Source organism: Mauremys reevesii, linkage group 15 (assembly GCF_016161935.1).
Source record: "Mauremys reevesii isolate NIE-2019 linkage group 15, ASM1616193v1, whole genome shotgun sequence".
NCBI classification, from domain to species: Eukaryota; Metazoa; Chordata; order Testudines; family Geoemydidae; genus Mauremys; species Mauremys reevesii.
The window spans coordinates 41248827-41273852 of record NC_052637.1 but is presented as its reverse complement, the minus strand read 5'-3'; the positions used below and the strand labels follow the sequence as shown (position 1 = coordinate 41273852).

The window sequence follows — 25026 nt, the reverse complement described above, 5'->3', positions numbered from 1 at the left end:
ATGTATCACTGGCACGTGAAACCTTAAATCAGAGTGAATAAATGAAGATTCGGCACAGCACTTCTGAAAGGTTGCCGACCCCTGGTCTATCTCCTCAAAGCTCAGTAGGGTGTGTGTGTGTGTGTGTGTGTAAATATCACAACACAAGATCTAAGCCTTTTTATTCTTTTAAAGTGGGGGGGAAGAGGGAAGAGAGTCCTGATCCTAAGAGATGCTAAAGCAACTCCAACACCAGTTGCTTTCAGTGAGAGTATTCAGGATTAAACTCTGATAAATATGCACATACACATGTCCAAATAATTGTACATACACATGTCCAAATAATTGTAATGTAGAGGTTTTTTTGCAGACAAAATAATCTACAGTTGTCTATTCTTTACTGAACCTAAACAGAATAAAAACACAAATAAGGTGCTTTGCATGTTCTGCTTTTTGGTGGTGGTTTTTTTTGTTTTGTTTTAAGACTTGCTAGCTAGTAAGTCTGCTACTGTGAAAAGTGGGGTCCCGCTGGAGGGTGGAGGAGGCAGTGGGGGCTAGGGGTGACATGGGGGTGCGGGTGAGCCTGGGGTCAGAGCGTGAAGCCCTATGGCTTGGGGGAAGGAGCCCACCGCCACAAGACTGGAGCCTGCCGCCTACCACCCCAGGGAAGGTGGAGAACTCCCACTGATCACCTGCTCCTCCAGAAGGGGGTAGGGACCAGCCCCTGCTGGTGGGTCCGGGGGAGAGGCTGCTGCTTTGCCCCCATCACCACCCAGGAGGCTGTGGCTGCATGAAAAGCCCCCGATGGCCACATCTGAGAAACGCTGATCTAAACGTCCAATCAAGAGATGTAACTGGTGTCTCCCAAGGTAGACTGCAAGAGATTACAAGCCCCCTGCCCCTTTCCCCCGCAGCCGTACACAGATGAACAGCAAGCCATCTGTTTTCCAAAGTTCTCTGGTATTGGAGTTTGTCTATATAAGAGAAACTCCAGCGGGACTGATCCCAGGTCTGTCAAACATGATCTCAAGAGCAGGATTTGTCACGGCAGATCCACTGATACATTTTTCAGGGGAGCAAGAAGCCAATCCTGTGTGAGTCCTGCACGACCTGGGTTGTTACTAGGATAGATGTTGAAATTTTCCGACCGTTCAGAATAATTGTAGGTTTGCTTTAGGAGTGTGTGTGTTGTTGCAGTTTCTTGGTAATAAAAACGGCAGCTGCTGATTTTGCCTGGCCATTGTGTCTGCGGGGAAAACTGCACGGTAAATAACACACGTGGCACAATGTTGAGTTCTCTGGCTTGCTTTATACTGGAGGATCTAATGAGCCCGTCTGTCCTTAATATCTAAAAATGAAACAATTTTCCTGGGACCTCATGCACCAGAATAATTTTCTCCAGCTGTGGAGATCTTCCTGTCCACGTCTCATTCACGGGGCATTGTGAACTGCACTAGCCCCTGGTGTGTTTTCACTTAACTCTAATTAGCAGCATGAGCTAATTAACCTGGGCTAACTTTTCCTCTTCCTTTCCTTGTGCTTTTGGAATCCACTGACATGTTCCAATTAAGGGGCCCGAGTGGGGAGCAGATTGGAGTGACGCAGAGCACTCGCAGTTGGAATAAATCAAGCACTTTGCGGAAGGTCACTGATATTTTTCAAATTGAAGAAGGTGTGTGTTGGTAAGGTCAGTATGTCTCTGTTGACAATAAGCATCTGAAACGGCAATAGATTTCCCGGTTGCCTCTATTTAGGCATAAAGCTTTTGATACACTCAGCATGGGTAGCAGAAGAAATAGCTAGGGGTGGCTTTTTATCATTGCCAACTTTCAGGCAAATGCATCTCGATTTCAGAAGTAGATGGCTTGCTTGATTATATGGATCTGTAATGCTAACAGCCTGGTGGTTGCTTACGAGGATCCTTTTCTTTTCATTGCAATCTTTAATTTATAGACTCCTGTATGCTCTGGTCATGCTCTGTGCTTTTAATTTTGTTACCCTTTTGTGCTGACAGGACAGAGATGAGAGCCTGTTGTCTGTCTGGTGCCAGCAAATCAGTTGATGATAAACTGTGCAAAGCTGCTGCTTGTCTGATTTGTTCTGTAGCTTCAGGCTTGCTAGGCGCTCCGCTTGATGCAGGAGGACAGATTGTGGCTTTGGCGAGCGTATGGCCTCCATGAAGACATGACAAGCGAGAGCAGTGACTAACGTAATCAGGATGAGAGTAGGACAGGATTACATGAATAGGGTCATGCAATCATTTAGACCAGTTGTGTGCACTTAATAGTTGAAGCTTTATTAATATCACCTGAATCTTCCTCATTAATTCTCACCAGATTAGGTCACTTCTTGTAGGCCATGCTGCAAAAGTGACTTTTTAGGATCAGAGGCTGACCCTGGTAGGTTTTAGGAAAAGTTCCCTGCTTGGGGAAGTGGGAGCATGGGACTAGCCATGGAGGTGGCAGTGGAGAGGCTACTGAGGGGCTGACAGAAAGGAGAGACAGAGGGAGAGTTCTTTTTAGGTTGCAGATGGGTTTTTACCCAAGTCTTTCAGTCACTTGAACGTCCTTCCATCCTGCAAAAATCCACATTCTTCCGATCAATACCTTTGCTGAAAAAAAGTGGCAGCTGCTAAACCTTTCTGCCACTTCTGTGTATCTCATCTGAGCCCTCGTTGAGCTCCCCCACAGCAGAACATTTCCCTCTTCTTTTCCCCCCTCTAAGTTAATTTTAATAGTTGGTGAAAGCCACCGAGCGCCTCTCTTTATCCATAGACACCACCCACCCCAGATAGCAGCAGGGCAAGTTAGCCCCTTCCCAGCCAACGCCATTTCTGAGGAAAGAAAACATCTTTCTCACCAAACCTGCTCAATCCGCAGCCTCACTCTGCTTCTGCTGACAAAGGTTTTGATGGTGGGCTTGCTGAGAATGGGTGTCTGCGTCCCTGGGACCGAACTGAAGTCATCGACTCATTTCACACCCAATTGCCTCTTGGGCACAGTTGACCTTGGTTCTCTTTTCTTCCCAATGTTGGTGTTTGGTTTTTGCGGGCTGTATACAAAGGGTTTAGCGCCCAGTTTACCGAGTGGGAGGGGCGAAGTTATTTCAAGTATATGATCCAAATCACCCTGGGTGAGTGACCCGTCCTCTTCATTATTTACCAGTCCCCCAAGTTTTGTGGCATCTGCAAGCTTTGTCAGTGATGTTTGTTTTCTTCCAGGCATTGATAAAAATGTTAAATAGCACAGGGCCAAAAACCGATCCCTGTGGGGCCCCACTGGAAACACACCCCATTCGCAGTTACATTTTAAGACCTATCAGTCAGTTTTTAATCCATTTAAGATGTACCATGTTAATTCTATAGTCTAGGTTTTTAATAACAATGTCGTGTGGTACCAAGTCGAACACCTTACAGAAGTCTAAAAGGTAATAGTATTAATATAATAGATTATCAGCCACACTTGTAATCTCATGGAAAAAAATACCCAGTTAGCTTGAGAGGATCTGTTTCCCATAAACCTGTGCTGATTTGCAGTAAGTGCATTGCCCTCCTTTCAATTCTTCATTAATCGAGGCCTGTTTCAGCCGCGCCATTATCTTGCCCAGGATCAATGTCAGGCTGACAGGCCTACAATTCTCTGGGTCATCGAACAGCGGCTCCTGCAAATCCCCAGTTCACGCAGGTGGATGGAGAAGTCAGAACTCTGAGTGCTTTCAACTCCCAATCCAAGTCTGTTAGCAAGGACTAAAAAGTGACAATGCACTAAATAAAGCACAGATTTTCCTCCATCCTCCTGACTTTTTTTTTAAAAAACTTCTCATTAGGTTTACTCCGTTATCTCATTGTGTCTGTTCTGAAGTAACAGGTCTGGGTAAGGTCAGCTTTCACAGAACTTAAGTGTTTTCCTGTTTTGTGTTTGAGTGTGTTGCACAATCACACACCCTTTTTGGGGGAAGAAATCTCTCTTCGCTTTTGAAGTCAAACACAGATGAGGTTTGTAAGGTTCTGCCACCCCCATAATAAACACTAAAGGGTAGGGAAGGTGGTAAATTATTTTAGGTTAACACATGCTGTGCAGTTTGCATTGAAACAGGCCTCTGCTTCACCGTTCTCTTGTTTTGCCAGGGTGATTTGAGCCCTCATCATGGAATCTGATCCCAGTGCTCACGCAGACCCAGTCGCAGACAACTGGTGCATTTATTGGTTCTTGTTAAATTAATGCTTCCTCTAAAAAAATTGATTTATCCTTGACCCTCTTCTCGTATGTTTAGTTATTTTGAATTAATTTGCATGACAAATGTTTAAACCCATGAGGTTATGGAAAATATTGTGAAATAAGGAAATTAACTGCATTGTTGCAAACTTCCCGCATTGTTGATTTTTGTTCCTTTGAATGCTAGGAATTCTGCCATCTCCGATTTAGAAGAGAGCAATGTCTTACTTTCCAGAACAGTTTGTCAGCATTTGCTAATCTGGCATTGCGGGGTTGCATCCAATTGATTCAATTTATGGATCTTTGTCCTTTTTAGTCCATATCAAATGGGCACGTACATGAAGTTCCCCTCTGTGCACGTGCTTCCAGTATTTCATGGAAAATGTTCACCCTTCCACATGCTTTTTTCATCCGCTCATCACATATTCTGTAGCACACCTGATCCTACCGCAGCCCAGCTTAGACGGACTCCCACGGAAAATCTGGGAAGTGCTGAGAGGAAGAAAAGACTTGTAACGTTTTGCTAAGGAAAAATCCTTTCTAGAAGAAGAACGCCTCATCAGTGCATCTTCTAATTGCCAGGTTAATGGAAGTGAAAGCACCCTGATTAAACTGCAGTAGAACGATGATAGCAAATATGTGATTAGCATTAATAACACCAGTCAGAATATATTATGCAAACGAGGGGGTAATAGTTTAATTATTCATCTTCAACCTTTATATTTTTTTTAAAGTCACCTTACTCATCAGGTTTCTCATTGCCAGCTCTGGTGTACGCTAGTTTATATTGCCGCTCTCTGAATCAAAGTGCCAAAGCCACGTTGCCACTCTCCTGTCTCAGGTAGAACGAAGACACCGACGTTCCATGCTTTGAGCAGTGATCCCTTTCTCAACACTTTATGTTCCTCCAGCCTTTGCTCTGCCAGTACCTTGCCATCCGTTTTGTCTCTAGGGTTAAACCCTTTAATGAATCCAGAACCTGAAAACAGCAGGAAGAGAAGTAACAATTTCCCAGGAAACGAGTAGCCCTGAAAGGAGCTGAAATATACAATGTCTGATGATCTCTGTTCCAAGGGGAGACGCACTGAAATCTAACACATTCTCCAGTCTTCCTCCCCTCTCCTCTATAGGCTTTCTGTGACCTTTTCCAAGCTGGACATTTTATTGTCACTAAATTCTGTGACAAGCAGAAAGTTGGATTTAAACAGCTTATCTATCTATCTATCCATCCATCCATCCATCCATCCATCCATGGTGGAGTTGTGCCAATGAGACCTACTGAAATTCAGTTCTTTACTGCCACACATAGTCTTCTAGTTGAGTGTATGGAGGTCAGCAGTGACACCTGGTGGCCTGTCAGGTTAACCTCAGCTGTGAATTTCCTATACGTTTGGTGTGCCCATGTCTCTTGGGGTGTCTTTTGAATCACAATTTTGCTGTCTCGCAGGGACATATTTCCCTGGCCTATGGTATTGCAAGTTCCTACTGTCTATGGGAGAGTCCATTTGGACTTGCTGCAAATTCAACACTGACCTGGAAACATGATATTGTGTCTGACTGGTTCAATTAATTTCGTTCTAGGACAGTGTCTTTGTGTAGGAACCCCACACCTGGACCGGGACCATTGCGTTTGTATAGCACCTACACATATATTTTGTTTTTATATGGGCACATTGTCTCCTCCCCACACCTATGTATATTTTGAAACACAGAAACCTGTATCAACCAGATATTCTCAGTGCTGTTAAAGGTCTGATCGTACTCTGGAAATGATTCAGTGAAATTACATTGTATGGGTCCTTATTTATTCTTTCCCCCAATTCCAAGGAAATATGCTCAGTTTTGAGTTAGTTTTTTCTCTCTCCCTAATTGTCAGTGCTGCAAACTCAGGCCTCAGTTGAGAAAAGCCTCCTTTGTCAGAAATGCACTTAAATACGTGCTTAAGTTCTGTTGCAGTCAATGGGCATCAGCAGATGCTTAAAGTTAAGCATGTGTGTTTTTGTGCTGTCCTGAATGGGGCCTGAAAATCCAAATGGAATGTTTTCTGCCTGCATTCCTGAAGTGCAGTGCAAGGTTCCACGTGCAGTTTTGACCACGTATGAGCCAGAATACAATCCAGCTCGCTGTTCTGTAGTTGTATTGGCTCAACAGTGCTGACGGCAGCACATGGTTTGTCAGCAGAGTAAGGCACTGTATGTTTAGCCATTTTTCTCACTGTAACTACACTTGAATTATGTTGATTTTTTTTTTCTTAAACAAAGGTGGCATTTGGAGTTTGTTTTGAAACCTGGTGTATATTCATGAGTGTATGGGCATGAAATTAACATCTTTGTGTTTTTTAAAATCCTGTTCCCTGCCGCTTTTTCACTGCCAGATCCATCCCGGTATATTGAGTACAGCCAATGCAGAAGCTTCTGTGAAATGCATTAGGTTTGCAGATGAAGGATGGAGTCAAAATTCCAGTTCTTGCAAACCCACAAAGTCTTAAAACTGCCGCTTTGTGGAACCGGCCCTATGAAACCTGACAGTTTGTGAAACCTGCCTGGTTTAGTTTTTAACTACATAAAGTTTTTAACTCAGGCCCAGTTTGTGGAAAGACATATTGAAGGTCATCAGGCTTCTCAGTGAGCTTGGTTCTGTCTTCTTAATTTGCGGCGAAACCCTGCAAAGCTAGATGGCTTCCCTTTGAGTTGGTTTGAATCCAAAACTCGGGGAGGTGTGAACCAAATCCAGAAGATTCCAAAGTTGTCTTTGAGCATTGGGTTGGGGGGGAATGTAGAGAGAGGAAGACACACACTCGTACATGGAAACAATGTTAAATTTCCCTTTAATCCATTTCAGGGCATCAGTGAACCTCCCCACGCTGCCTTGTCTAGGAGCTACGATCCGAGAGCGGTGAAAGAGAAGTATGACCCCGAGCCGACTTATCACCAGGACTATGGGAATGAGCTCTCCATCCGGATAGGTAGAACTGGGCTTCATTCAGGCAAGCATCCTGTCATATACCAACAGCAGAGTTAGAACTCAAATAAATTGGCTCATAGACTATAATATAAATATGCTTGAAATTTAATCCACTTCAGTGCACACACATGCTTTCTCTCTCTTTCTTTCTTGGCACAGGCTGGCATCTGGCCCAAGAATCATTGCTTCTGTTTCTCCTTCAGTTCTCAAAACCACTTGCATGAATTATTAATCATTAGACATCTAATTTGACAGTGAAATGAAATTCACTTACCTTGAGATAATAGTTTTTCAGCTGGGAAGGAGTGGGCGGCTGGGTCACTTTTGCCTTCCCATGCTGAATTGTATGCATCAGTGATGGCTTGCTGTAATTATGGGCCATGACTGATGGTCACTTTGTGGCTCCGTATTTTGGAGGATAATAGAAGTGGTAGCTGTTAGAACATGAAATAAATATGTCCTGTCTTGGGGAATGTTTGTTTCTTTGTAACAGTTTTTAAAAAAAACCAGTGGGAACTTCTGATCTAATTTTGTAATCTGAAAGCATGTTAAAGCTTCCCACTTTTAGGTGAGTGTGTTCAGTGCTTACATGGCCGTAAAATGAAGATCAAGTGTGGTACCCATATCATATCTGATGTGTCTTCTACAGGGGGTCTAGATCCTTCCTACGTGGGAAGATGAATGTGATCTAATAGGATTTTCCTTCTCTAGCTACTGAGAGTCTGCACCAGGCAGAAAAATGTAGTTTGATAAATGACTAGTGAAAAATAGTCTCACTGCTTTGGTATTTTACTTGAGTTTAAGCATATCTGGTACACTAGACGCTACCCCAGTTTCTCCCCTCCAAGTATGGAGATGGTAGCGCATCCAATAAAGAAGTGAGTCTTTCTGCAAAGAATTGCTGCATTAGCTCCTCGGGTGAGGTTTTATTCTTTATTATATAGTTGCATTCTTTATGGAAAACTGTTCTGAACCAGAGTGTTTTTAACTTTTTTAAAAATTTAGACAGGTTTTGAAAGGAGCCTAAGGGGGCTAGGTGTCCAGTTACCAGGGGATTTAGATGTGTCATGTCTTTAAGCTCCTTTAACAAGTCCAGACTGATATCCCAGCTGATAATTCTATTACTTCGGAGCATTTAGCATGCTGGCAATTTTATGTCCTAAATGTAATTTAATTTCACTCTTAAAATAATCATGCATCTTTCTGTAAGTTCAGAGCTGCTCTGTTTTGTACATGCATCTGCTCTTGGTTGTAAATGAAGACCCTGGAAGTCGTTTTGAGAACAGAAACTTTCCATTATGCACTGTTGGTTCGCTCTCTCTGGGGAAATTTTTTAAAAACGACAACAAATCAATACCCTTTTCTCTTCCATGATCTTTTTCTTAGGCCTGGTCTACACTGGGGGGGGGAGGGCGGGGGGTTCGAACTAAGGTACTCAAAGTACCTTAGTTCGAAGTACTTACCTGTCGTCACGGCGCGGGATCGAAGTCCGCGGCTCCCCCGTCGACTCCGCCACCGCCGTTTGCAGTGGTGGAGTTCCGGAGTCGATGGGAGCGCATTCGGAGTTCGATATATCGCGTCTAGATGAGATGCTATATATCGAACTCCGAGAAGTCGATCGCTACCCGCCGACCCGGGCGGGTAGTATGGACTTACCCTTAGTTTTTTGCTTGTTGGGATGAACTTGCTATTTTCACAAGACAGTGTGATTGCCAAGAAGACCGATGGCAAATAGAGACAGACAGCAACTTGGTAATTAGCAGCTTTCACTAAGCCTATCAAGAACTTACCAGCTGTGTTCTTGTGAAATTTCTCAGGGCACATAATGAGTATTTTATTAATCTAAATGGTGGTACTTGCTAATGTAAATTTTGACATTAGTCACTGTTGAATTATTAATTTAACTTTCGAAATCCCAAACAAGTAAGCTTAAAAAAATCCAGTGCCTCTTGCATTGTTCTGAAATTAACTTAAAAGGTGTAAGGTGGTAGTGATGAGTGGAGTGGAGAGACTGATATTGACTTGATTGAAGGGGCATGAAAGTGTAAGCCTCTCCAATCCTATGTAACCAGGGCCCTGATCCTGCAAAGACATGCAGAGACTTAACTTTACTGCCATGAGCATAAGTGTTCACAGGATCAGGGCCCTAATTACTGAATCTTCAAGTCAGTGAATCCACTCAGTAAATGGGAAGATTCACCCCAGAGCTACATAAAAAAAGATGGTGGGGTTGGGGGTGGGGGAGTCCTGTGAGCAGTTGACTGTGTGCTAGTAAAACAGGAGTCTATCCCCTACTTTTCAATAAGCTGGGGAGGCTGCTCCATTTCCTTCCATGTCTGTCTGTTGCCTTCATGCCCCCTTGTCTGTATGTTGTTCCCACTGGATGAAAGAGCGATTGGAAGAGGTGTGGATACCATCTGGACTGACCTCTAGTGAGTGCTCTGCAGACATGTGATCTGGGTTTTACTTTGCCCCCAAGTGTTGAACGTCATCTTTCTCTTTATACTGATAGTGCTTTGACCTTCCATCTTTGGGTATTAGCTGAAGCAGTTCTAGGTACCAGTTTTATAAGCTGCTGCCCGTGGGAGAAGAGCAGCGTTCATTTTTATGAGTGCAGTTGCAGAGGTCTATACAAAAAAATTATCAGTTACTTAAAGCAGTGTTGAAAATACACGTGCTTCCTCTGGAGCAGTTTTGCCTGTACTCCGTCTCAAGCAGACGTGTAAAGTGAAGTGCCGTGAAATGCACATCTCTAGTCTCGGAGTGTTAACGCAATGGGGGAGATGCATGCAGGCTTAATAACTGCTAACAACGTATTAAAGTCAAGGCCAGATTCAGTCTCCAAACATGAGACTGGTGTAATTGCCTCTCCCCTCCCATCACCAGGTGCACGGTCATGCTGCAGAGGCTGTGTTAATGTTGGTCTGTATTCCTTGACACCATGAGAAGCATTCCCCTAAACGGTAACATTCAGCCATGTGCAGAGGGGCCAGCCAAGGGCCATGCACCACTTATGGCCTGTGGAAGCCCTCTGCATGGGTGTGCATTTCACCCACAGCGATTAGACTCTGGCCCAGCAGGGTCAGTTCAGGTTGTGTATGCGCCAAACTGCATTGCACCCTAAGCCCGGCCCTGGAATGTCCCTGCTGTGGCCTGGTTGCAGAGGAGGTTGTTGAGATGCACCTGTGTGGATTAGGAGGAGGGGCAGAATCAGAGCCGGCACTCTGGTGGCAAGGGCCCGCTTCGGAGTGTGGCGCACAGTGCAGGCTGATTCCTATTTTAAATTTGCCTTTTGCTTTGTGTGTGTGCGCGTGTGCGTGCACCCACCCGCATCCGTGCCTGCGCAGAGTTCTCCCAGGGGAAGTCAGTGAGGAGTTGCAGAAGTGAACAAGTAGCTAGGCCAGTAACTAGAAGGGCCATGAAGTGCCTCAGATGCCAGGTGGGATTCACCGCACAGATGGCTAACGTTCCTCAGCAGTGGAGTGGACTGAAGTGAACATGGTGGCTCCTACAGAAGCTGCATTGTGAGGTGGTTTCTTGCTAGGGACTCCCTCATTTCAAGTGAGCTAGTGGAAGAGCGAGAGAGGTATCGCGCTTGGCTCCAAGCACAACTCTCCAGTGATCCACACAGAGTCATGGGATCGAGGAACAGCGTAAGGGAACTTTCCTGAGTCCTAAAGCCTGGCTCCTCTGTATTCCTGGCCAACTCAGTGAGGCCCCCATTCTGCAAAATACTTAAGCACGTGCCAGACTTCAGACACGTGAATAAGGATCTGGGAGTTATAGCGGATCAACTGCAGAGCTACACAGCACCTTTCATCTGAGGATTTCAGGGCATGTTACAAATGGAGAAACTGAGTCAGAGTGCAGTGAAGTCATTTGCCAGGGGTTGCTTAGGGAGTGAGTGACACAGCTGGGATTAGAACCCAGGTCTCCTGACCCAGGGTCCCACGCTCTGAATGACACAGTGAATATAATCTAGGTGTGTTGTCCTTATGACAATGCACAGTCCGTTCTACCTGTGTTAAGCAGTTTCTCTTCTTTCTTGCCATTTCTCTATTGGTGACTTGTATAGCCTCCTTCGAACACTGATGATCACGTGCCAGGCTGTCGTGCTAGTTGGTTTCTCTGATGCCAGCTCCAACCCTTGGTCTTCCACTTGGTCGTCTTCTATTGACGCTCATGGCAAGAGCCATCCTACCGACCCAGCGCTGAGGTCCCTGCTGGCAGCCTGGCCTTCCTCAGCTTGTCTTCAGCTGGTGCAACCTGCATTAAGTCCCTTACAACCTCATTTCATTTCCTCTCCTTGAGTGTCCAGCCGTGCAACCACCTCAACATCTTCATTTCCATGGCGGCGAGCGCACTGGTTTCTCTTCCAGTGGCTGGCCTGGTCTCGGTTCGGTACATTAGGATGGATCGAATCACACTTTGATACACTCTCTCTTTCACCTTCAGTGGCATCTTTCTGGGGTCAGCTCCTGCCATTTGCACCAGTGTGTTGCCTGGTGCCGGTCCGGAGGGCGCCACATTAAGCACTTTCCAAGTCTGGATTGGACCTCGGTCACTCCCTCTCCCTGCCGGCCGTGGTTTCAGCAGTTGCTGCTTTTATCTTCCACCCCTCAGAAAGAAAACCCCTTTCAATCAAAACCTGTGCAGCAGGCAGTACAAGAGAGCCCCTTGCCTCGTTAACCTAATGCCCCTTCTACATCTCTGAAGATATTGGGCAAAACTCTACGAGTAACATGGGGAAGAAATGGAAGGAAAGGAACTACTGAGCTAAAAAGAGGAATGAGGTAAAGGAAATAAGGGGACCCCTTAACCCAGCTGAGAGATGGGATGAGCTGAATTCTGGGATGCACATTTTTGCCCCAAGTGGCAATAGAGCTGTAAGTCATAGGGAACGAACGTCTCCAGTATGTTACCTGGCTGCGTCCTTGTAATCCTGAAATCCTTCCTCTAAATCGACCCCCTTCTCTCCTGTCCCTTCTGAAAGCCTGGCTTGTCGTCTGCCTCAGAACATCCATTAACTCCAGCAGAAGCAAGTGATGATTGTTAGCCTTTTCTGTGTGTCTGCGACATGAGTCAATAGAGCGTGTGTGCGTCCCTGTCTTTCAATGGTAACTTCTGAAATACTTTATTATAGTCTCGCTTTTCAAAGCCCTTCTTGGTCCTGGGAGAAGTGCATCTGTAGTGGTTAATGGAAGACTCCCATCCATTTGTTGAGCTCGACTAAGACGCACTCAGAAAGGACACATAGACCCTACTGAGTGGTGCCTCTCACTCTTTTCTAGTGATGCTTTGACATGACCTAACACACAGTCCTTCCGACAGGAGCCATCACTTCTTTCTGTGAAAAAACGTTAAGGCAACTCGTAGTGATGAGTTGTAGTAACTCAGCTAACCAAACCTTTGCTGATGGTGATGAATGCACTGTGTTTAGATGGCAAAGCCAGTGGAGTTAATCTGGATTTACACCAGTATCAACAAGAGCAGAATTTATCCCAATTTTTTTTTTTGCAAGTTTTACAATTGCTGTCAGTTTCCTGGGTGATCCTACAAAACCAAACCAGGTTCCCTTTATATTTTTTCCCTCTCTTTGGTTGGAGAGGAGGGCAAATGTTCCTGTTGTAACAGCCCTCTGTTGGTGCACCCCTCCCAATTGCAGTGTAGACACACCCTTTGTTGTAATATGTCTCTGCTGGTGACTCGGGAGCTGGAAGAGTCCCTTGCAGAGTGCATGATGTCCGAAGTGCTGTGGGTGGAAGTTTGCAAAAGCTCACCACATAAACTCTCTCCTTTCCTTGCTCTACGTATGTGCAAGATGATGGAGTGTTGGAGGAGGGGACAACCTTTGCAGCGGTGAAAGACTGTTTGATTCATTGCCATGATTTTCAGTCAGCACCCGGCATATGTGAATGAAATATTCATGAAGGGGTTACAGCTTACATAATGGATGGGTTCCTTATGCAAAATGTAACATTTCCTAGTTGGGAAGGTCCCATTACATTCGTAATCACGTTGACACATTCGCACCACACTTGGTACGCTACTGAGCTTGGAAAAACGCCACTTACAGCACACATTGAGGCTAGCTATTAAAATCCAAATGAATCAAAGATGAAGTGCCTCTGGCTATTTTAATATCGATTTAAGAAAACTAATGCCACGTAGCCATTTAAATGGCTAGTGATCTATATCACCTTGTTTAAATTTCTAGCCTTAAAATTTTTATTGATTAAGGAAAATTTACATACATGCATGCTAAGCTCCTTGGTAATACACACTCTGGACCAAATTCTGCTGTTAAACCAATGTAAATCTAGAGTAATTCATTGACTTCAGTGGAGTCACTCTGGATTTACACTGCTCAGGGGGTCACACACTAGGTAGCTTGTGCAAGATGAGCTTATTGCATGCAGCATTGCTCCCTGCAACTCTCCACTTCCCCCACAAGCTAGTTGGGTGCCACCGTCCCGTCCTCTTCTATTTCAGGGACTCCTTGCAGCTCCCCCCATTCTGCCATAATTTCCCTGATGCCAGTGGCTCTGTGTGCTCCCCATTCTCCCCTTCGCCATGCCAAGGGCTCTGTGCACACCCCCAGATCCTCCTTTCTCTCCTTCCTTCTCCCCCATTATTTTTTCTCTCCTTTTTTCTGGAGTTGTCACTCAGTGTCAATGTGTTAAATTCTATTGGAAGGATGAACGGGGTACAATGCTGGAAGGTGTTAATGGGTGCCATCAACAGGTGACAGCAGCTCCCTCCGCCCAGTTTCCACCTCCCCAGATCAATAGAGTTCTGGCTGTAGATGCCTACAACATTCCTGGACACTTTGGAACTAATAGGATGTGGCGTTCAAAAATTACTCCGTTACGTAGACAGACAGACAAACGCCATCGAGTCTCGTGTAAGGCCTCGCAAACTCAGCCAGTTAAGATTCCTGGCAGATCTCACCCAGCTAAATATTATCTCATTTTCAGGAAAACTTCAGACTGTGTTCTGCCTGCATATACATCATCTGTTGCCGTTCTCTGGTCTATTGCTAAGGGAATTTGAGAATAGGATCTTTCTTGCTTAGTTCATCTGTTTCCCGATGCTCAATCCCCACTTGACGTCAGCAGCCGAAGACCCCATTTTCATAAATGTCACATTTTAAATGATTATTTCTAGGAAGAGCGAGCCAAGGCAGAACTTTCTGACGCATCAGCACAACGACTTCTCAGCTAGTTGTTTTTCAGCGCTCCCCTCCCTCCCCAAGGGGGTGCTAGATCTCGAGAGAATTCATGTGCCATTTGTCAGGAAAAAGAGGTTTTTAGCTGGGACTAGAAAAGGCTGCATCGTGCGCCGGGTATTTCCTCGCTTCAAAACAAGGCAGGGATAAATCCGATGCCTTTGCCCTTCCTTCCCATTTCTCAGTAAAACAGCATCCTAGGCTGGGTGCTGAATGCGTAGAGCTGCTTTATCTGCCCACGGAGTTACTGTCTTGTCCAGCTCACAACTTTAAAGAGCCCTTGGGATGCGAAAGATGCTGCATAGATTATTTTTTAAAAATCCAACTCTTTCTAAATTAGTGCATGTGAAATCGCCTTTTGGCATCTTTTAATATTGTGTCCTGCAGTTCCGTGCAAATACCGCCTTTCATGGCTTCCCTGTCAACACATCCTTATTTTCTGGGCTTTTGCCAGTGCTCTCCAGGATGAAATGTGTCCTACAAGTTCTTAGCTCAGCAACGGTTTTTTTTTTGCTGTTTTTTTGTTTGTTTAAATCTTGTCGACTGTTTTAAGTTACAGGAGCTCCTACAAAGCAACAATACCTTTGTGCCTTTGGTGCAGGACAGGACCTTTGGGTGTTTTATTATATGGAGCGAGGCAGGGTGAATCGCTACCATGTTTCCTGAGATGTGGCTGGGGTGGTAAGCAGTGAAGAGAGCACAAAATAAGTTTTCTCGGGAGTGAGGTTTAATACAATATCCAGTTAGTGTGGCTGGGAGACTCCCGGTCTGCAGAAATTGTCATGGGCTCTTTAATGCCCATCAGTCAGCTGGAGGTTAAGTGTCCCCGATGGATCCCTCCCACAGTGTGCACGCCAGGCTGGGGACCTGGGTTGGGCGCTATCAGGGAACTACAGAGGCTCTGCCTCTTTTTGTAGCAGCTTCTTCCGGTAGCCCAGGGAAGCTGGCACAGCCCAGGGTTAGCAGGATGTTGCTTTAGGGTTTGTCTGTCTGTCTCCTAGAATCCAGTCACGTCTCTTGGTTCTGTGTGGGAGGTGCTGGCCATTGACAAGTACGGGGATGTCTACGCTGCAGTCACGGGGTCTGGTTGCCGCTCATGTGGACGTACCCGAGATAGCTTTAATCTAGTTGGCTCAGGTACCGGAGCCGCGAAGCTGTGGCCTATGGGCATCAGCGTAGGCTGTGCAAGCTCGCCTAGAACCCTGGGTAGTTACCTGGGGGGTTAGCCGGGGCTGCCGCGACTTCGCTGCTGTGGTATCCAAGCTAGCTAGAAGAGAGCTAGCGTAGACATGTCTGGTGGCACGGTGATCGCACCCCAGGATTGCAGTGTAGACAGGCTGGGGGGGAGATCAGGAGAATTCTCATAGATCCTACGGGATGTCTCCTTTGAAACGAGTGGGGGATTTGACTAGCTCTCTCCTTGTGGCCTTGTGCTGTTCTCCAGTGCCATTATCTATTCACAGCCGTGTGAGTGAAAAAAGCAGACCCAGCTTTGAAAGATCCACCCACGACCCCTCTCCCCAGCCACTCAATCTGTTTGCACAGCATGTGATTCTCTACCGAGAGTCAGCCTTCTTGCCAGTGAGAAATGAGCGTCAGGTCCCTCACAGCCTGGCTATTGGGCTCTGCACCACTTTTGATTTAGTCAAGATTCATTAGTCTACGAGGCTAATTAAACTCAGTTGGGACCCACGCTATGAATTCAGGTCTGCTAGCAAGTGTGGCAGGAACGGAGATGTTGACTGCGGTGTTTGTCCCTTAAACAGTGGAGTCAGTTCCCAAATTGCGTTTGCTAGCTCTCGGCAATATTTTCCGCTGCCTTAATTTCCTGGCTTCACCTGGCAACCTATTATTAGGGCTCTAAATTCTATTTTTATTTCATGTTCCACAGCTACTTAAATTAAGAGCCCACTGGATATCTCATTTCCCATCCCTCCATCTATCTTGTAATGCCGCTCTGCTGGACTCCTTGCTCATTACTGGGATCGTTATGCAATGTGTCACTCAGCAGTTTGTCTCTGTAGCCTAGAAGTGCTTTAGCAAGAAAGTGAAGTATGGTAGAGGATCAAACTGGAATGTAATCTCCCCTAGTAGGGTTGATTATGTGGCGTGACGCGACTTTCTGTACGTGTGAGTGAGCGTGAAGATGCAATCAATGTGATCATGTGAATTGTGACATGCATGAAGATCGCAACCTGCAATATCCTTATGTGGGAGTCAGCGTGGGGGTGGCATGCCTGTGTGCGTGAAGATGACGGCAGACCATGTGCATGATTGCAGAAAAAATCTGGTGCAAAGTGACATGATGGAAAAGACACTGGTGTGATCGCTTCTGGCTTCCCCACGTGATCTGCCACTAGCTTACCTGGCATTGATCAAGTCATTAAGATAACAAAACATCCTTCCCAGAGGCAGGCACGCATGCACCGCACCAAAAAATCTTCTGTCTGTGTGTCACAACCTGTTTGTCTCATCTCCTGGAAGCTGCCTGGGAGGGAGGGATAGCTCAGTGGTTTGAGCATTGGCCTGCTAAAGCCAGGGTTGTGAGTTCAATCCTTGAGGGGGCCATTTAGGGAAGTGGGGATTGGTCCTGCTTTGAGCAGGGGGTTGGACTAGATGATCTCCTGAGGTCCCTTCCAACCCTAATAATCTCTGATTCCGTGAGAAATAGCACCATCTCCAAAGAGTTAAATGGAACTTGGATAGCAGAAGGGGAAGCTCTGTTAAAAAGGGGGGAAGAGATTTCAGTAAATTGAAGAACCCCTGCAATCTCAAATTTCATTGCAGTGCAGTCTGATCAACTAACCCATTCAGCACCTCTCCCTCTGCTTCATTCATTAAACACAATCATTCATGTATTTTCTCTATATGATTTCTTATTTGACTGGGGATGTTGAATCACTTTTCGTTACTCTGAGAATGAGAAGAGAAATGAAAGCCAGAATTCTGGAGCTCAAAGACCTCAGGAATATTAATTCAGGAGAAATTTCAGGGCAGATGTATGAAAGCATATTGAGGGCTTTTTTTAAAAGATGGGATTTATTCCTTTAGCAAAGTGGGGAGGATCTGTCCCTGCATCATAAAGACATTGTAAGGATAATTAAGTGATTTGTAAAGCCATAGCCCAGTTGTGCCAAGAATGATTTGCGTTGGCTTCGATTGTGCGAACAAACTCCAATGAGCATCTGCAGTGCAGTTTTCAGGTTTGCGTCTGGGATGCCAAAGGCTGGAACAACAAAGGGACCAAAATGTGGAGAACAAATTTAGCTGCCCCACACCCATGCAAGGTTTATAAACATTCCTCTTTGGGCACTCCCTGATTCCCCCTTATTGGACTTATATCTGTGCAGGGCAGCCGAACTGGATCCTGCCATAAAGTGAGGAAACCATTGTACTGTCGGGTGACCTGTTCACATGGTAGAAGCTCCAGTGTGACCGGGCGAAGAAGTGTTTATATATGAACATATAAAGTGCTGCTTTGGGGGTTTCTCCTTAGCCTTTGGTGGGGAAGCCTGGGAGTGCTTAGGGGCTGGCAGGCTCTGATTGCTTTCCCGGTGCTTAAGCCCATCCTGAGCAAGTCCACAACCCAAGAACAAAAGGAAAAGAAACCTTTCCAGATGCAGACAAGTGAGTGTTGGGGGCATTGTGTTACAGAATGACAATGCATAGCACTTGTGCAGTGCTTTCCCTCTGCATGGTGCTGAAAAAACAGCCTCACCAGGGTGTTAAGAACCACCCCCATTTCAGAAATGAAGGAAGGAAAACCTGAGTTGAGGAATTTGTGACTTGATCAGGGCTTTGCAACTCATTGAGGGCGGCACCGGGATTGCAACGCTGGACTGCGCTGCCCTCAGATGCTAGTTCCACTGAGCATCTGTTTAATTGACGTAAGCTCTGCTCCTGTCCCAGTCATGCCAGCGGTGAGGGAGCTGCTGTTGAATAGGGGTCCGGCTGTGCATGTGCTGTCAGAAAAAAATTCCTGGTGACTTGGTGGTTCTGGAATCTGGCTTTAAAAATCTTAAAATTTTTCTAATTATGAGGTGCTGTCCTGCAGTTTATGCTGTCGATCTCTTTTCTCTTCTGATTTTGATTTTGACACATTTCAATTTGGCTTTTCTGTGTGCTAAAACAAGACTGTTTGTGTCAAGGTCTCTTTTGAATGTGGTATATGGCACAGGATGATGGAATATGCCTTTTCACTAAAAATCAATGTTTTATTTCCCCCACTAGGAAGCTTTTCCAGATACAGATATTGATCGTGCTGATAAGAGCCACGTTTGCACCGTAATTGCTCTTTAAATCATTGGCGCTGGTGGTGTGGATATAGCTTGCTCTCACCAGGAGAGCTTAGAAGGTTGATTATTCAGTGTTTGTTCAAAGGCTTACAGCACAGAAGTAATCCTAAAGCTGGGGGATTTAGTTCTACAAAATGGCAAAAGAAAACAAAATCCAAACTTATTTGTCAAGTCTGACTTGTTAGGTCAGCTGACGGGATAAAATCTAGGTCTAAATATACTCCCTTTTAGTTCTTTCTAAACTTTTCTGCCTCCACCTTCAATGTTGGTCAACTTAGTGTTAGGTGGACTAGTCTGGAAAACGTAATACATAGTTCTTATCTAGTGCTTTTCACCTGTAGATCTCGGGTCTACAAAGAATGGGGTCTATAAAGAATGTCAGTATCATGATTCCCATTTAACAGATGGGAAAACTGAGGCATGGGGCAGCGACGTGACTTGCCCAAAGAGCTGGGAATAGAACGTAGGTCTCCTGATTCCAGGCTGCACTGCCTCGCTGGGAAGTCCTCTGTTCCCACATGGCTCCATCAAGTGCTGCAACAGTGCAATCTCTCCATAGCTCCCTGCCCAGGAGCTGTGAGTTCTGGTCCATAGGTACCATCGCTAAATGTGAGTCCAGTAGTTGTGCCCATGCACTCCTTGCCCTCTCTGAGACGGTTATTTGTGTTGTGGTAGGGCAGTCCCAGTCGGGAGTTAAGATCCCACTGTGGTAGGCATTACGTATGCATGTAACAAAGAAATGGCCCCAGAGACCTTATCATCTAAGTAACTAGTGCAGTTGATGGTGGATTTTATATGCATAGAGACCATTTCACGCAGGCTACCAAATAACCACCAGGTGGGAAACACTTTTGACCTCTTCTGCTGAAACAGAATGGATTACTAAAGCCAACCTGGTAAGAGAAAAATCAGTGCAAAGGAACATGGGGAGAGCAGTAGCTTGAGCCTCAAATGCAGTATTTGGGGTGTGCTTTCTTTAAAAAAGGAAATCTTAAAAAAAACCCAAAAAACCCTATTTTCTATTTTAATATATTTACCAAAAATGGTTAGCACTGATTTTTTTAAAAGTTTTAAACCCTCCTCTGCAACATCTCTGTGTGCAGTCCGAGTAACCATGAGCTTTGCACTAGTGCGTATGGACCTGGAAGTGAGACTGACCAGTCTAATTTCACAATGCAAACGTCATGGGTGGTGGAATTTATGGTTCTAATCCCCTAAAGGATGTCTAGATGTGAATTTTTAGTTGTGTTAATTTACACAATTGTAAATTCTGGTGTAGACAGGGTGAATATATGTCCCTAGTTGTGTTTAACCCTCAACTGAAGTCCAGGAATGAACATCTAGTATAGTGTTTACACTAGGATTTGTAGTCATGTTGTTTAATACTTGTTAAAACACAACTTAAAAATTCAAGTGTAAATGCACCCTAATTTATTGTTAGTTGCACAGGTAAGGAAACTTTGCTATATTTTTAATCTGTCCTTCCATTTAATGTAATTTTTCGTTAAATATTGTTACACGTAATATGCAAGCGCTATATAAATAAATTAGAAAAGTGTTTAATAATTAGTGTTTTGCAGAGTTCAAAATATCATGCTACTAGAGAAGAGTCAATGAGTTACTATCCAAACAGAGCAGATCCAGATCCATAGCCTCTGACTATTTTTTAAACTCATTTCAAATGCTCTGGTTCCAAGTTAACTTAGCTCTAGGCGCAAAGAGACAGAGCTGGGTCTGCCTCGCAATCCAGCGTTATTTTTTTGTGAGCATCTTCAGTTCCACTTTGATGCCAATATATGCTGCCTCTTAAATGGTCGTCATCCTGAGGTTTGTGAAGGCCTCATGCCTGGCTGCTTTGAAACATGCAGAGTGGCACCGGCCGCAAAGGCTGCGGGAAAACATTGCTGAGAAGCGCCTACATTGTGCTGGTCCTCCCACACCATTGGATAGCGCTGAGCTGTTTTAGCATCCTGCAGGTCGCTGATAGAGGCCATGCCCCTCTGACTGATTACAAGACAAAGAACGCAGCAGGTATGTGGAGGATTGAGCAGTGTCCTCATTTTTCTGTTGTACAAATATTGGGATGAATTTTAGTCCTCCGCATGCAGAGACTGACTGAATAACGCTGGCTAAAGCCAAGAGCAGAGAAATTTAAGGCGCAGCTTTCCAGTGCATCTCCAGCGTAGGAGATGCATGTGAGTGGTGGCTGCGCTTCAGAAGATTGAGGCTTTGCATAAACATACAAAACAACCAGATACTTCTCAAAAGTATTATCCAGACCCCCTGGATCTGGTGGCAGTTTCGGTCTTGGACCTCTGCTGGGCAGAGGAAGCTCATTAAGCTGACCAGGGTGATGCTGTTGTGAGTGGAACAGGAGTACACCAGAAATGAGGTGGAAGCCACCAAACTCATTCCACTTACTAGTTTACATGTATACTTTGGTGGTGCCTAACAGGGCCCGATTCGAAGGAACTGCCGCCGAAGTCCCACTGCTGTCTTCAGCGGCAGCTCAATTGCTGTCACGGAGGAAAGTCCCTCTGCCGAAATGCCGCCGAAGACAAAGGCAACGATTGAGCTGCTGCCGCCGCCAACAGTGCTGGGATTTAAGCGGCAGCTCAATCGTTGCCGCCGTCTTCGGCGGCGTTTCGGCAGAGGAACCTTCCTCCGCGACAGCGATTGAGCTGCCACCGAAGACAGTGGCAGGACTAAGGCGGCAGCTCCTTTGGGACGTTGCGGGGCCCTCTTAAGGGTGCAGGGCCCGATTCCGGAGAATCGGCTGAATCGCCCTAAAGCCGGCCCTGGTGCCTAAAGGCCAGCTGCGTCTGGCTTCATTGTTCTGGGCACGGTATAAACATAGGGGAAATGAGTTCCTGACTAAAGTGCTTACGATCTGCATCCTAAGTCAGATGTGAACCATGGGTTTTGAAGTCTGCCCTTCCCTCTTTTATGGCTTAATTAAAATGTAAGTGTCTGGGACCCTATTTCCAACCTGTATTGCAATACTCCATGGTGATGGGCTGCTGAGCTTATCAGGGAGTGTTTGCTGAGTAACCATTGGACACAATGTCCCTTGCATGTGGGAGGATGGCTTGAGGAGAGAGGCACCAGCCTGTAAGAACCCACAGGGTTGCCATAGAGATGGAGTGGAGGGTATGCACCCAAATACACATCAGTTTTGGACATGGAGATATACCCATGCAGGACCATTGTCTAGTGTTTGAAAAACGAGATGGGATAATACGGGTTCTGTTCTTGACCCTACATTGCTGTATGACCTTGTGCAAGTTGCTTCAACTTTGTGCCTCAGTTTCTCCATCTGCACATCAGGCTTCGTTATACCTACCTTCCAAGGGGGCTGTAGAGGGATTTTCATTTTTATCAAGTGCTTTGAGATCCTTGGCTAGAGTATGCTAGCGATGTGTAAAATTGTTATGATTTCCAGATCCAGGGGGTTTGGATAATATTTTGGAGAAGTATCTGGTGTTCTGTATATTTATGCAAAGTCTCAGAATCTTCTGAAGTGCAGCCATCACTAACGTGCATATCTTGAATTACATCAGGGAGGCTTCAAAAACAAACAAGATATAGAAACTTTTTTTTTAAAGAATATTTTTCATACACACATTCCTGGCAACCCCCATGAATTCACATCTACTGGTAAGTGTTACATAGCAAGGTTTCTACTCGTAAGTTGTGCTTGAAGTGGCATCCAGGATTCGAAAAGCTGCTGTACAGTTCGGGTATGCTTGTGCGGGTCTGGGGCTGTGGTGGCAGAGGGGAAAAGCTCTCCCACCTGTTAACCATGCCACCCGCTCTCTGGTGCAACGTTTGATGAAGAATGGTTCCAGTCAGCACTCGATGAAGGCTGGCTGCCTCGACAGGGAATGAGATCACAGGAAAGGGACTGTTAAGACCTTTTCCAGTTGGAACATTTAACAGTTAAGTCCCAGACTTCATTTCAGCAGGTGGTTTTCACTCAGGAGCGGGGGAACTATTGGGTGAAAAAACCTAGAAAGTCCCCTTCCTCCTTGCTGCACACTCCTGCCAGCAGGCGAGCATGTAAAACAGCTGTTCCAGGGAATTGATTTCAGGGCGTTCAATAGTCATTTTTAATAGGGAAAGTTCAGAGGAACAAAGTGGGAGGAATTTGTCCCTCTTAGTCATTTCAGCACTTAACTGATATCATTCGAGGCCTCGGACGGTTTCCTACCACCACAGCGAGAAACTGGCTGAAGCTTCTCAGACCCATGGCTGCCATTACCTACGTGGTGCAGCACGCCAGACTCAGGCTCCGACCGCTTCGGTTGTGGCTCACGGTGTATCTCCCAGCCCAGGACAGCTTGGGGACACAGCTGCCAACTTTCACGTGGTAAATATGCAACCCGACTTTCAAAATAAGCCAAAAATCAAGCTAATCCCATTTCAAAACAAGGCCAAAACAAGCCAATCCCTAAGAACCCCAACGCTCTAGGTGAATAAATCCCCCCGGCGTGCAGTCTGGGACTGTGGTGGGCCCGCTGTGCACCTCAACTCTCCTCCCCACCCATGCCTCTGCTTGCTGGGAGCCGATAAAAAATAAATAAATAAATAAAAAAAGCAGCAAGCTACAAGCCTCAAGCCAAAAACGCTACAAGCAAAAAACTAGCCAACAAGCAACTCAGAAGCCAATTAAGCCCCAAACAAGCCCAATTTCTGTGTTTTTTTCCCCACGGGTTTGACATGTCAAGTTGGACAGGATCGTGACTCTGCCTCACCCGGTCCTTGACTCCCTCCTGTGGTGGCTTGACTCTCAGGAGGTATGCTCAGGGCTCCCCTTCTCCAGCTCGCACCCGTCTGTTTCGCTAGTGACGGATGCATCAGACTTGGGCTGGGGAGCACATCTGGGAGACCGCAGGACTCAGGGTCTCTGGTCTCAGGCGGACCTGGGTCTCCACATCAAAGTCAGAGAGCTGAAAGCGGTGTGCCTGGCATGCCAGACCTTCCGGGCATACTTAACGGGACAATGTGTATCAGTCATGATGGACGATACAGCAGCAATGTTCTACATTAACAAACGGGGGTGTATTCTCCTCTCTCCATGCCAGGAAGCCCTCATGCTGTGGGACTTCGGTGTAGAACATTCAATACGCCTGCGGGTGTCATACCTCCCTGGGGTACAGAACGAGCTGGCAGACCACCTCAGCAGGTCGTTTCACAGCCACAAGTGGTCCCTTCGCCCAGACGTCACAATTTCAATCGTCCAGAGGTGGGGCTTTCCCCAGATAGACCTCTTCGCCACATGACACAACAGGAAATGCCAGCAGTTCTGCTCCTTCCAGAATCACTGCCCACGCTCCAGCGTGGACGCTTTCCTTCTCCCATGGGGAGGTTGTCTCCTATATGCCTTTCTACCCATACTGCTCGTTCACAAAGTACTCCTGAGCGCCTTCCCTCCGGATCTTGAGGTCATATTGATAGCACCAGCCTGGCCTCGTCAGCACTTGTACACATCTTCCCTAGCCATGTCCATGGAAGCTCCAGTGTCCCTGCCGCTCTTCCCAGACCTTCTGGTGCAAGATCACGGTTGTTTTCAACATCCGAAACTCGAGTCACTTCACCTCACGACGTGGAAGCTCCATGGTTGAACCCAATGGAGCTTTCCTGTTCAGACCAGGTTAGACACGTCCTCCTTGGCAGCAGGAAACCCTCTGTGAGAGCCACATACCTTGCCAAGTGGAAGAGATTTTCAGTCTGGTCAGCGCAGTGCCATTCGTCCTGGATGCTGGCAGGGGCTTTCATTGTTATCAGTAAGGGTGCACTTAGCCGCCATCTTGGCCTTCCACCCGGGCATGGAGGGCCGCTCTGTGTTTGCTAACCCCATGGTCAGACGGTTCTTAAAAGGGCTTGACAGGCTATACCCTAACGTCCGTCAGCCTGTCGCTGCCTGGGACCTCATCCTGGTCCTTTCTAGGCTCATGGGACCCCTCTCCCCCTTTTGAACCATTAGCGACATGCTCCCTGCTCTACCTCTCTTACAAGGTGGTGTTCCTGGTAGCGATAACCTCCGCCAGGAGGGTGTCTCAGCTCAGGGCCCTAACATCAGACCCTCCCTACGCCATGTTCTATAAGGACAAGATTCAGCTCAGATCTCATCCTGCTTTCCTACTGAAGGTTGTGTCACAGTTTCCACATCAACCAGGATGTCTTTCTCCCGGTGTTCTACCCTACTCTAGCGGCAGGGAGCAGAGACTCCACTCTCTGGATGCCCACAGGGCGCTGGCCTTTTACATAGCAAGAAAAAAGCCATTCAGAAAATTGGTCCAGTTATTCTGGCAGTGGTAGACAGAATGAAAGGTCAGCCTGTGTT

The 25026-nt window shown here is 46.1% G+C and overlaps 1 protein-coding gene across 2 annotated transcripts in view; it reads left to right on the top strand.

Annotated features, from left to right (window-relative positions):
- The window catches only part of SLC39A11 (solute carrier family 39 member 11), a 243333-nt gene that overhangs the window by 66577 nt on the left and 151730 nt on the right, over positions 1–25026 (top strand). For both annotated transcript variants that reach the window (XM_039501621.1, XM_039501620.1), the window contains one exon: positions 7035–7179. In XM_039501621.1, coding sequence (XP_039357555.1) covers positions 7035–7179 — 145 coding nt within the window. The remainder of the gene's footprint in view (positions 1–7034; positions 7180–25026) is intronic.